We start from the raw sequence: 14,109 nt of genomic DNA, 5'->3' as shown, positions 1-14,109 counted from the left end.
CTTGAGTGACAAGAATAGCAATGCAGGTAGCATGAGATATCATGTTCCCATACTAATAATATCAACAACAATCCTTGCATGGTATGTGGCTTTGGAATCATTAGCAATCAATTCAAGGCTGTTAGAGATCCTGTCCTTATACTATTAATATTAATACAATCATACTATAGGATCATACATCAAATCATATTGTTTTGTACGTTTAGTTTCCCTGTTGATGACATGATATGAAGCAGCCTGGGACCACTGCTGGGCACTGCCATCTTGAATGTGGCATCAGCGGCTCCAGGCACTCTCATGGTTGTCAATCAATGGTTGTTTGGACCATAGGCCTGGTTTTTAAAGAACCAGCATTTGCACTTTTAATTGTTAGCAGCAATGAGGTATACTGGTACTGGCCGTCCCCATTCATTCTCTATGGGCAGTAAGGAGAACCTACTGAAAGCATCTCTTCCAAGGCCATTGAAGCAGTAACTGCTGAGCAAACTCAAGACCAGTGTTAGCATAGCCTAAGAGACATATTTATGAAGCAGATAATCTGACAATCATCAAACATTCATGTCAGATGAATTATCCAGGATTTTGGAGATCCATTTATAAAGCAGCAAATGCAATTTTCACCATTTCATGATAGTCAATCAAACACTTGAATTGAAACACCTGCACCTGCAGGACTCACCTGCAATAAATGTTTGCTGAATTTCAGATTACCTGATTTATAAATAAGACCTTTTAGTACAATACAATCAAAATGTATGGTACAGTACAAAGCTATTTTAATGATTTGATTGAATGCAGCACGTATTATTCCGGCATGTAATAAATAAAGGATAATGATAATTTCCCAGGTATATATAATGTGTGCATCCTCCCAGCAATGTGTAATTACTGTATGTGATTCTATCAGTGAACTGCAGATATATATCTGCACTGGTCTAAGCGCAAACACACAGTCATGTGTGATTATTCCTCGGCAGTTTAGACACCGCGAACCTGGCTGTGAATACCAATGACAATGGAGGTGAATAACACTGCTTTCGCAGCCCTTAATAGCCAGAGAAAATGACTTTAAAGAACGATTTAATCAAAGAAATGTGCCACAGCTCATTAAAATAGTATTAGCTGAATAAATGAGCACAATGCAATGCTAGACCTGACAGCATTTGTCAAATCGCCCCCTCTAGTATTAATCTAAGCGCAATTAGGCAAACAACCATTGTCTGTTTATTTACGGGAAATATACATGTATTTACAGTGAGCAGGGATGTAAAGGCAGAAGAAGGAGCTCAGTAAATGCAGCTGGGAAAAAAAACAATGTCGGTGGGGCCAAGATGAATGGCGCTAACCATGTCTAATAAACAAGTGTTGGCCAGTGTATCAAGGAACAATGTATTTTATGGGCAGTGTAAATCTAGCCACACTTGTCACCATCTGATTGATATTTGTAGAGCTTTTTAATTTGCAAAGATGGAATTGTAGGGGTGTCAACATTTGTGGGCTTATCTGAGATCTTTAGTTTAGAATAAGGTGGCATATAGTATTGATTAGAGAGAAGAACGAGGGAGTGTTTTAAATGGTTTCTTACTGTTTGCTAAGAACATGTAAATAGTTTATTACTGTTTTTCTCAGCCAGGGTTCTGTGGAACCCTAGAGTTCCTCCAGAAGTTGCTAGAGGTTCCCTGAGTAACAAGCAATTTATGCCTCTCTCATTTTACCTGCCACCAATGATTTTTTTGGCTATCTGCAGGGTGACATTCTTCCCACTGGCCAGCAATGTAAGAGGCATTCTTCTACCACACTATTATACTATGAGCTGTGGTCATAGTAATTATGAAAGACCTATACATTATTTCAACGGATTCCCCCATGTTAAAAGGTTCAAGAAACTCTGCTTTAATTCATACTGCTTTAGTACGATCTGGGCAAAGGATTACAGTGGGCACCATTAGCATGAACCAAAAACAAATCCCATCTCTTCTTCCCATCCTTTTCTTAGCCATCACACAGATGTTTTTTTCCTGACTTTTGAAGCTACATTTACTGATGCCCTAGTCCAGCAATATTTTATGGTGCAGGCGCCATTGATTCAGTGTGCTGGTCAATCCCTAATTGTCCTCCAGGAGATAATGCTTCTTCTTGATATTGAGAAGATCACATCAATAAAAAGCTGAATGCCCAGGTAGTGATATGGACACCCAAAGAAAGATCACCACTTTATAAACAGAGGTAGAGGGAAGACTTGGAGCAGGAACATCATGTTACCCCAGATTTAGGTAAGTAAAAATGAAGAATAGGTTTATGAGGACGGTGGGATTGATGGTGTGGGAAGGGTGGTTGTACCAAATATCAGTTTATATTAATAATAAAAGTGTGATGTAATGAGCCATTTCTAATATCCATGCCCTCTTGTTCTTCCCAGGCACAGTAAGCATTGTTTTTCTCCGATATAACAGCATCGGCGAACTCCTCGCCTCTCCCGAAAACCAAGTTCTGGCAGAAGATAATAATTCACTGGAATTCAGTGAACTAGTAAACTCACCGATTATTGCGGCAGCAATCAATTCCAAACCTCCTACCCTATATCAGCTAGAAAAAGTCACTTTTACACTGAAACATTTAAAGGTAAGTAATTATCATTGATGTTTTGCGTTGGAGCTTTCTGTAGGCATCACATTGGATTCACAGACTGTCGTTACACCCTGGAGTCAGCTACAAGACGAACAATTATTGATCTTAGAGACGTCTTTAATACCTTTCCACACCCAAGTTCCTGCAAAACTTCCCATTTAAATCAGAAATTAAAACTGAGATGTCTGACTTTTTTCATTTGATGGTTGCTATGGAAACTGGACATAAGAATTTAAAAGTTTGAGTCTGAACGAGAAAAGTTCTTCATTGACCTCATAGACTGTACAATGAGAGAATTTGCTGGCATTTTCTACATACATACTACGTATTTACACTGTATATATATATATCTTTCAATAGTTTGTCCTTCCGTAGCATTTTCTAAAACAGCTGTTTCATGGTCAAGTGTGTTAAGTGTGAAACCTAAAATACAATCTTACTCAGTAAGAAAAAAGACAGGTGTAACTTCCAACTGTGAATGGGCCGAATTAGTTTCTTATTTATCTGCTTCAAGGAAAATGTTGGCTAACAGGCTATTGTGAGTTATTATACTTTGTTTCTTGTTGCTGGTCTTCGTTCCGATTTATTGTGTGAGCTTGGTGGTATAATTCATAAGATAGGTAACAAAAAATAGAACCCAAGTAAACAGTTTAAAAGGCATTGTGAATCTAGACAGACAAAGACTACCCAAACCTGGCAAGGTGCCGCCATGCATGGTCAGTCTATTACCACAATAAAAATAGTAATTACTACTATTAACCTGGAATTATATAGCACCAACATATTATGCAGTGCTTTACAAAGTCCATAGTCATATCACTAACTACCACAAAGGGGCTTACAATCTAATGCCCCCCCCTATAGTAATGTCATGACACAGGCTAAGGATTATTTTGAGGGGAAGCCAATTACCCTAACTGCATGTTTTTTGGATGCTGAAGGAAACTGGAGTACCAAAATAAAAACTACACAAACACAGGGAGAACCTGCAAACTCTTTGCAGATAGTGCCCCGGCTGAGATTCCAACTTAGTAGGGATGAGCGAGAATGCTTCTGACATTCTCGTGGAAATTTCCTCGAACTTCTGATGCGTCCGCAAAATTTCAGCGAACCGATTTCACGGACCCATCGGAAGATCGAGGAAATCCTTACAGGAGGAAGCCCTCATTTAATCTCTAGTCCCCAGAGATTGCGCACAGGATGATTCCCACGGCTGCATTCGTTCATGATGAGCACAGCCGGGGGATTCCTGTGTTCTTGGATAGAGAATCTCTATCCAAGAACACATACTTCAGGGCTGCAAAAGCAATCAGGGGAGCAAGGCTGTCAGCTCTGCTCCTCTGATTGCTTATGCTGGTCCCAAAAATTTTGATCTCGACAGCCAAATTTACACAGGCCGTTCTTGCTTACATGTTCGGTAAGCGAGAATGGCCCAATTCACCAGGAGATTGAATTTTAAAATTCGACCTAGCACTGTTAGCTAGCGATTAAGCCAAATATTTGCTTTCCTGCCAGTAAGTTATTTCTTCAAAAACAAATCTATTGACCCTCAAGTCACGTATAGGCAACACGCACTATCACCAGACCCATGATTCTCCCATTAATGTGTTTCACGCTGTCCTCTATGTCTAAGCCCAGGATGAGGGTGAAACATGGCACATCAAGGGGCATGAGTCTTGTGGTGGGGTGCGCTGTGTGTATGTGATTTGCACCTCAACAAATTTGCCAGGAAGAAACTGATAGATGTGTGACTGGTTATATTTACTTGTACAGACCAAATGAACATAATAATAAAAATAATTGCATTTTTACAAAATTAAACTCACAGCTGATTCCGAGAAAAAATAATAATCCTTTATAACACATGGTCCAATTTGCGTCAACAGGAAAAAAACTGAACTTTCTAAAGTGGGATAATATTTAGGTAATTCCAGGTCTTATCAACAATCTGTTTTAGGTATAAACATATATACATGCTATGTTACAGAAACAAGTTGACATTGTTGATTATGCCTAAGAAGCACCTTAAAATTTACTATTTGTTTGGAATCTATCCTGACAAAAATCATGTACACTTCCTGATTGGTAGGGGTACCTAAGTCCCCCTGGACCCTTTATTTCAATAGTTGTGTATTTTAAAAATTGATTAAGACACCAAAGCTTCTAACTGCTAGTTCTAGTTTTTGGTAAATAAAATGGTTCTGTCACATTTGTGCTGATCCCAATTCTCCTTGCTGGAAGTTCCAACATGAGAAAGCATAATCTTGCCTCTACCAAGATAACTACACAGTGGTTTTTATTAGCCAAAGGGTAGATGCATATAAAACCAATACTTTGCGCTCTGCCTAACCCAACACAGCTTTAGTTTGGAGCTTAGTCCATCTTTAAAGTTAAAAAATTTGCACCAAGTTTCCAACAGTTAGTGTAATTCAGTAAGGGATTACATCTACTTTAAATATTTTAATTTGAATTCTAAAATATCTTCTACAGCAATTCACTGAGCCTGAAACTGCAAAATGTGCTTTTTGGAAATACTCTGTGGAAACTCTACATGGAGAGTGGTCTACGGAAGGATGTGAAGTTGAAAATGCCAATGCCAACTACACAACATGCAAATGTAACCACCTGACTCATTTTGCCATTCTGATGACCTCGTCCAGCCATACCCAAGTAAGTGGCCAAGGTTTACCATAGTATTATAGCTGTTGGTACCTTGGTATGTCATACCTAAAATCTTTAAAAAAGAAAATGTCAATGGGGAACACAATAGCTTATAATTTAGCACTGTGACTATATAGTGTACATTTCCACAAAGTGATGCTATTTATTTAAGGTGGGATTGTAGCTTATGGTACCACATCCCCTTTAACTCCATTTTGTGTTTTTCCACTAAATGGAAAGAAATATGTATTGGGGACATGTAAGGTATCGCGTTTTGCGGTAACAGCTTCATCAGTAAACTTTTCAATGGTAACTCTCATCACGACTATAAAAAATTACTAATAATAAGAGTACACTGCCCCATACACCGTGGGCAGCATGGTGGCTCAGGGGTTAGCACTCCGGCCTTTGCAGCACTAGGTCCCAGGTTCGATCCCCATTATCTGCATGGAGTTTGCAGGTTCTCCCCGTGTCTGCGTGGGTTTCCTCCGGGTTCTCCGGTTTCCTCCCACATCCCAAAAACATGCAGCTAGGTTAACTGGCTTCTCCCTAACAATTGACCTTAGACTATAATAATCACATATGACTATGGTAGGGACATTAGATTGTGAGCTCCTGAGGGACAGTTAGTGACACGACTATGGACTATGTACAGCGCTGTGTAATATGATGGCGCTATATAAATACTGTATAATAATAATAATAATACAGATGTAAGATGATTGAGGCTGGAAATTATGTTTAGTGATTGTTTTGAGTAACAGATGAATGAATGAGAGCTATACACACAACACAGTTCTGTTTAACAATTCAGAGGGGAGAGGGAGGATTAGTAAGCAGCACCCTGCTGTGCTCTCCTCCATAGTACATCGGTCGTTCCTAATCTACTCACTCAAAACGATCCAGAGTGCACTGTGCTGAAGCTATGACACGGAAGTTCTCTGTTCCCCTGTCACTACCCATTCTACCACCCACAGTTTTGCTTACAGATCAGCCACTCCATCTGCCAATCACTTCCCTAACTAACACATCTTACTGACTGCTGATGTAGAGGGAATTATTAAAACCCGATGATAACATCATGGGAACTATAAAACTTAAAAACAAAAGCATAAAGGATTTGTGTTAAAAAATAAACTTTTATTAAACTGTAGAAGCAGAAAGTGTTTTGTTTGTATTTTATAGCTTTCAAAGTTCAGCTTTAAAGAAATCTTGAGTCCTATATGAGTAATGCTTTCCAGCTGAGATTCTATACAATATCCTATTCAATAAGTATAAAAATAAGAAGGTCTTTAGAAACAGCAGCACATGAGAGATGAATTTTCAGTTCTTGCAAGGTTTATAGAAGGCAACTAATGTGAGCTCAGGCCTCATTTGACTGTGTACCAAGCTTTAAATAAATAATGGTTCCTCATGTTTTCTAATTATCGATCAGGTAAAACCCAATAACAGACTTCATATTATTTTCTCATTGCTTTCAGGAGAGAATTACCTTGTCTTTAATGGAAGACTCAGTACAGAAAATGAGTTTTAATCTGTCCATGGTTTTGCTCACCATCCCTGAATTGCAGCATTTTCAATTTTAAAACAACCTGGTTATCCAGTTTCAAGCTTACAGTAACAAATAGAGAGTAGAAAATTATAATATTATTAATAAAACTAATAAATATTCATGATTTGTTTCCTATAAAACAATTTATTTCCTATACTTCTACAGTGTTGTCAAATTTTCTAGATTAAATGATGTTTTGGGGTGTATGATTGTAGAAGCTTCAATAGACTATACAGTCTTATGGGTAGGGACATTAGTTCCCGCCCCAGAGGAGCTTGCATTTTAGTTTTACCTATCAAATTCACAACCTAAATATTTTCTCTCTAGGATCAACACTGCCAAAGACCATTTATTTATACTCACTCAGTGCGAAACCTGGGCCTGTTTAGAAGACTTGGACCGGGGGTGCCCACACTTTTTTGGCTTGCAAACTACTTTTAAAATGACCAAGTCAAAATGATCTACCAACAATAAAAATGCTAAACATATATTTATTTATATATGTCGAGTATGATTTTTATTGAAAAATTATATATTTTATATTACCTTGCATGCTTACATGTTTGGGACAATACAGTTCTTTATTTTTTTTTACTATAGTTCCGCTTTTAAATGATCCTTTTGCAAATTAAGTTCACTTTTAATATTAAAAACAAATGAACATGTGCAAAATCCTGGCTCAAATAGTTTTATGTGTTAGTAGCCCAATCACTGCACTAGCTGTGAATAAGTGTAACACAGGGCATTAAAGAAACAATCCTAGAGACTCCCACATTTGTTTCAACAAAATTACACCTGCCACATCCCGAAATTACCAAATAATAGAAAAAGAAAAAGTGAGGGACTTTCTAGAAAAGTCACTATATTTTCTTTTTAGCAATACTATGTGAGTGTTAAAAGGAAGAATCCATCCGCTGTGATCAGAACGGCCTTTCTGTATATTATGACCTCTGGCTCCTGTCTCATCTGTCTGTATCCTGATGTTTATTGGCTGCGCTTGTTTCCTCCAGGTGTCTGTTCATCACAGCGTCCTTACCAGGATCACTCAGCTGGGGATCATCATCTCCCTGATCTGTCTGTCCTTGTGTATCTTCACATTCTTCTTCTTCAGTGAAATCCAGAGCACCAGGACGACCATCCATAAAAACCTCTGCTGTGCCTTATTCCTAGCTGAGCTGCTTTTCCTCATCGGGATCAATATGACAAAAAATAAGGTGTGTACAACATATAAGTACAAGAGCATCGTAAAACAGAAGTGCAATGTGGTCAGAATTGTAATTCTTGTTACAGCAAGTGGTTGGAGTTTAAACCACTGGTTGACCCCAGCATTCTACCAACCATTGTGTGCACATTTGTGCATTGCTGCAGTTTTGGTATATAGTGGTCCTTACAAATGACAAGTTGTTCCTGGCCATGTGGTTGCTTTTCCTCCTCCGGAGGAAGAATGGCACCACAAGGGTAATGCACATGTTGCAGTTTGCTGCTCCTGAGCTTTTTTCAGGTTTGAAACTGTAAGAACAACAGGTTCAGTTATCTCTATAAATGGAGAGAGATGTAATACAGACAGGTGAACGAAGGATGGGCATTCACATGCACAGGGATGCATTCCTATTCCCAGCAAATAGACTTTTGGTAAGTGTGGTGGATAGGGGAGTGAATTTCCAAAATGTATTACAGGAATTGTGATGCTGGCAGAATCAGTAGGAGAAACTAAAGAAAACAAACTTGAAAATAAATGCAGCCATCACATCAGAGATATAGTACAGTTTTGTTCTTTGGGTTTAAGCAATTTTCTCATAAGCTCCTCCATTTCCTTAAATTACATTCCTTACTGTCCACAACATCATTCTGCCTGAAACGGAACTGCATAATACGAATGTTTAATGGATGTCTTTCCATGCAGAAACATTTGCCTTAATGCCATTTACACATTCATTGTTAATGGCACCCTAAACGTGACTTACTAACACACCATAGCACATGGTATGAGCTTAAAAAAACCTGCAAACTCTACATTTGTGTGCCATATAGTGCCCTGGGCAACCCTAACACATCAAAACCAATGTGCATGGCAATCAGCTACTATTTTGCAACAAGAAGCCTTAGGCTCCTTCAGAACCACATCAACCCACCGTTGGTATGTTGGGCATTTGTTCAGCCAGTGGGTTGAAAAGACAAATAACTGCCAGATATTGTATGAACTGTAGCATCTGATAATACAAGATCCATCATAAATGTATTCCAGATCAACCACAAATTCCTGCTACTTCTTTATTGAAATGTTTCATTCACTTCAATAATAAGTGGTATGGGATGGCGGTAGACTTTCATCTGGCATACGGTTCTTTTTGCAGAACTTAAGAAAAAAAAAACAATTGGCTGAGCCAATAATCAGCTGAGCAAGAAGTCTTCACCATATAAACTGAATGCTTTACTGCAGAACAAAGAGACCCTTTCCTATTTTCCCATCATTAGATTGTCATTGTGAAATAACTTAAGATTGTTGTCTTGCTGACTGAAGTCATAATGCAGAAAGCAATAACTTTTCCTAGCATGTATATATGTATTTAAAGAAGCTTCTGTCGGGGGAAATCAATCCCTCTGTGTGACACTGAATGCTCAGGAAGCGACGCACACCGGAATAATTGCTTTTATTTTATTGTTTAAATATTGGAAGGTGGTAATATTCACTAGGCACAAGGCAGCAATAAGTAATGTTTATATCCCCTTGAGGGACTCTCATTGAGCTTCTCTATAGCGCTCCTTATATCTCACATTTCTACAGGAACTTTTATGTAATGTTTGGAGTTTTTCTGTGTAGCAGCCACTAACCGAGACTCTTTGAAAAGTTCACTTCGAGTTTATGGAAGTTTTAGAGCAAATCATTTGTTTTCCCCAAAGATACCTAGCTGGGTATTTTTTCTTTTTCTAGGGAACAAAACATTTTATTGATCAAAAACTTTTAAAAAAAAGTCTGTGTGCTATGGTAATATAGAAATGCCAGAAGGAGGAGGATGGCGGGGTGTAGCAAAAAACAAATTTTGTATTTTTTACATTTCATCATTGTATGGTAACTTTATAACTTTATCCGGTTATTTCCTGTAATGATGGCATACCATATATGGATTCATTTTTTATTGCACTTTTTTATTTACCAGATATTTGCAGTTAATTTGCATACAGTTATCTCATTAAAGATGAGATGGGATAGAAGATTCCAATGAAAGATTGTTTGGGGGAACGTGTGATTCCCTGTTTCAAAAAGAGAGCCCAATGTATTCCTCCTTAACACATTATGAACCCTTAGTTAGGTAGCCCTGATTAACATATTCCTTCTCTTTTGCCCTTAGCTTTTTTATATTTTTTTTTGTTTTCATTTGTTATATTTCTACCTTTTTAAATGTCACATGATATGAAAATGCATACAACTAAAACGAACATCATTTTTTTATTTAAAAATAATTTTGCCATGCTTTTTAACAAACAGATAGGGAAACCAATAGAAAATGTTTCCATACAGCTAAACTGACTTTTCTCAAACCTAACATTGGTAATATAGAAAAAAAATTATAACTTAGATAGAAAAATGTCTTTAAAACATTAGTAGAAAAAAGTTTGTCCCCCCCCAAAAAAAAAAAATCAAACAACATCTTAGTTTATTTAATAATGACAAAATTATTGTCAAATAAACATGGAGACAATTTTGAAATAAGGAGCCTTGGTCGAATTTAAGTTGGAAACCTTAAATGCCCAATATTTCAGCCTCCTGCACTCCTGCCAATTGGGCCCTGGAGAAGGAGGGGACCCTGTGTAATATACAGCAGCAATAAACACAATACTGTAAAGGTGGATGGTGGCTCCTGAAATTTCCACTGATGAAGATTTGATTGTATTTTCCAAGTGTCATGTTTAATGAATACCTTTGGAGTAAACATAAACCCTTCTATGATTTTTAATGGTAGAGCTGTTTAGAGTTCTAAATATAACCTATTAACAATTTTGTCTCAGTTTTAGAAGCCGGCAAAACTGTTAAAATGCAAATGAACTGATCTCAGAAAGCAAACATCCAAAATAATTTGTTGTCTGTGCCCGCTGTGCTTTTAAGCGGAGCTGAACTGTGAATTTTCTTTAATCACACAAGCAGGCATTAGGAAGGCTGGGCTGGGAGTGTTAATATTGCGTAAAAACTTACCTGTCTTCTGTTAAAAAAGAAAAAAGTTCCCCTTCTGATCATGGTCTGCTATTTTCCTATTTTAAATTGGGAGACCCCAAGTCTGTAGGTTGAGTCCATTTCCCATTGCAGCTCTGAATTGTTGTTGGTGAAGCCGCCAAGGCTTCTGATCACATGGAACTGATTACAAGATCTGGAACCAATGCACCATTGACTTCCTACCTAGGTAAACTGACTTCTTTTTAGTGTTTTTAGATATATATGTACTGAAAATTAGCCTAAAGTAGATATAAGTATTTACTGGATAATACATAGTTTGCTAAAGTTTTGTATATCATAGGTAATTGCCATGCTTCTTTCCTATTAGAAAATTATTATTTTATATTATATTAATAATTATTATTATGTATTTTTATATCACCAATACAGAATTACAGAATCCATGGACATGTCACTTACTGTTCCTCAGAGCAAAAATGGTTTTACACAAAGTGGGCAAATATGAGGTGGGAGTCCAAAATGTCCAACATTTCAACACTCTGCACCTCTTCTATTCTGTCAATTGGAAAACCTGAAAAAGTTGGGGACCCTTTGCTATTGCCTCGTTTGCTCAAGCCTTAGAGAAGTTCAAAATCCAATTACCCTACCATAATCTAAGACCAGTTCTGGAAGCCAATCACATACCCACAGGCTTTGGGCTATGGCAGGAAATCCACACTAACACAGACCAGCATGCTGATAAAATACTAGAATAGCTTTGAATAGTGTTCCAAAAGTTTACTTAGCAGTATTTTACTGGTGTGGAGGCTTTTATAGATCCCTAGAACCATGGAATTGTCAGAAGGCCTGCTGCTCTCTATGTAAGATTGTTGGCATCCATACTGCAGTGCAAAATTCTCCCTGGCAAAACTACAGCCATGAATTCAATAACACCTGATGACAAAAGGGCATGTTGTTAGTTGAAGAAATGTGATATTGCCAAGGCACAGGTAGTGTTGGACCTCTGCATGAGTACCATGCAGCCTACTACCTTATCTGTTTGACCTTTTGGACAGAAATGGTGATCAATAAAACCTTGCTACCACTAAGACACTCCAACTAAGCTTGAAGAACACTATTAAAAGCTGGTGCCAACTTCTTCTTAGCTTTGGTTGGATTTTAGATCTCCCATTAGCATTTTTAATCACCCATATAACCATAGCATAACTGTGGCAAGGAAACCCTGACAGAGATTCTAGCCCTTTCCCTACTGCAGTCTTCGACAATGTAAAACATCTACAATACATTGACAGCCATAGGTCCAAGATCGCAAAGGTCTAGACTCTAGAAAAGTTTTGGCTGGGGCTGGAATTCAAATACTAACTTGAAAAGTATTGAAAATCTTGGCCAGTTACTTTTCAACTTTTATTTGTTAGTTACTATAATCATTTGCAAAGTCACATTCGGCTTTAAAAAAAAAAAAGACATTTTTTTTTGTTCTGAACCTTTTCCATTGTTTGTTGCTTAGTATGAGATCTCAGTGACTGAACAAGTTTTAATAGCTAACAGCATCATCTATCTTGTTTTATTTTCATTCTGCTCAGGGGGGAGAAGAGATTACATAACCGTCGGTTTGTCATACTTCTTTTCACTTACCATGATCTTGGGTTTTTTTTTTCTTTACCTGTGGAAAGAAGGAAGCTGCGTCTTGTTCCTGTACTTATCTCTGGAGAAACATCGAGTCTATTAATGTTCTCTTTCAATGCAGTAATTAAACTCTGAATGCACCCAAACACAGTCTGGGTCTAATGTTAGCTAGAATGTATTGCTTGCTAAGATGGCTTTATTTCTAACAATAATGCAGAATAATAGGCATGCTTTTTATGATAATCTTCTAATAGGTATCCAGATGTCGTTATAGCTCTGAAAAAAATGTATGTAGCTGAATGAATAATCCCAAAAGAAAAATAGTATGCCTGAACTTTTAATTATTATTATTACTATTATTATTGTTATTATTATTACATTTATCACTATTATAACTAGAAGCTTTTTATAGTATTATGTTATTTATTTAAATAGGGTAACTATGATCTACCTTTGTTATATATTGTATATAGATTTTAACAAGACTTTGGTTTTTTCGTTTCACTAATCTCTTATATGATTATTTGTCAACAATAATAAGTGTATCATGCCTAAAGTACAAAAAGTGTGTTTTATCACTTAAAATATTATATATTAAAAAGTTGTAACAAATACCTATAGATAGGGCAGAAATTCAATAAGTTCCTATTTGGGCTGACAGCACAAGAACTTTTTGATATTGAAATCTCAAGAAGTTTGTTATCCCTGCCTGACAAACTTGTGTCACTAAATGTTGTTATCTTACATAGTTACATAGTAAGTCAGGCTAAAAAAAGACACAATGGACACCCAGTTCATCAAGTTCTACCACTGGAAAATAACCATATTAGAAATCTGTTTATTCCAGATAAAACCACTTAGCCAAATCATAAGTTGATGCAGAGGAAGGTGAAAAAAATGCTTTTAAAGGATGGTTTAAATCCTTTCTGTTCCTTTGAGGCAATACGCTGTTCCCTGCATCAACATTCTCGGGTGTCAGTCCTTTTAAACTTTAATACCCAGTAATATTTTGTACTTGTAAAAAGGCATCCAACCTTTTCATAAAACAATCTATAGAATGTGCCAAAACTACTTCCTGATTGAGTCTATTCTAAATTTTCACAGACCTTACTGTGAAGAATTCTTTTCATATGTGGAGATTAAATGTCTTGTCCTTTAGACACAAAAAGGGCCCCTTATTTTTTGCAATGACCTTAAAGCGAATTATTTTGAAGCATGTACTCTATATGGACCATGGGAATAGAAAGGGAGATATAGTTCAGGGAGTGTGCCTACATCAGAGATAACCAACATCACCACTATCTTTATGTAAAAACTTTAAAAGTCTCATAAAATTGGCATTCTGCTGGGCACAGGGACCTACTCAATGTGTTTTAGATGACCTTACCATGAGAATATGAGATTACTATGGGCTTAGTAATAGACCTCTCTTCTTTGACTTCTTTGACCCAACCAGAGTTGGGTCCTATGC

The 14,109-nt window shown here is 37.2% G+C and overlaps 1 protein-coding gene across 1 annotated transcript in view; it reads left to right on the top strand.

The window, feature by feature from the left end:
• Positions 1 to 14,109, top strand: part of ADGRL4 (adhesion G protein-coupled receptor L4) — a 107,893-nt gene that overhangs the window by 77,072 nt on the left and 16,712 nt on the right. The window contains exons 9-11 of the mRNA XM_072419528.1: positions 2,420 to 2,622; positions 5,119 to 5,298; positions 7,852 to 8,055. Coding sequence (XP_072275629.1) covers positions 2,420 to 2,622; positions 5,119 to 5,298; positions 7,852 to 8,055 — 587 coding nt within the window. The remainder of the gene's footprint in view (positions 1 to 2,419; positions 2,623 to 5,118; positions 5,299 to 7,851; positions 8,056 to 14,109) is intronic.

The sequence above is a fragment of the Pyxicephalus adspersus genome, chromosome 8, assembly GCF_032062135.1.
Source record: "Pyxicephalus adspersus chromosome 8, UCB_Pads_2.0, whole genome shotgun sequence".
NCBI lineage: Eukaryota > Metazoa > Chordata > Amphibia > Anura > Pyxicephalidae > Pyxicephalus > Pyxicephalus adspersus.
Note: the sequence above shows the minus strand (reverse complement) of the source record. Positions and strands in the feature narration are given on the sequence as shown.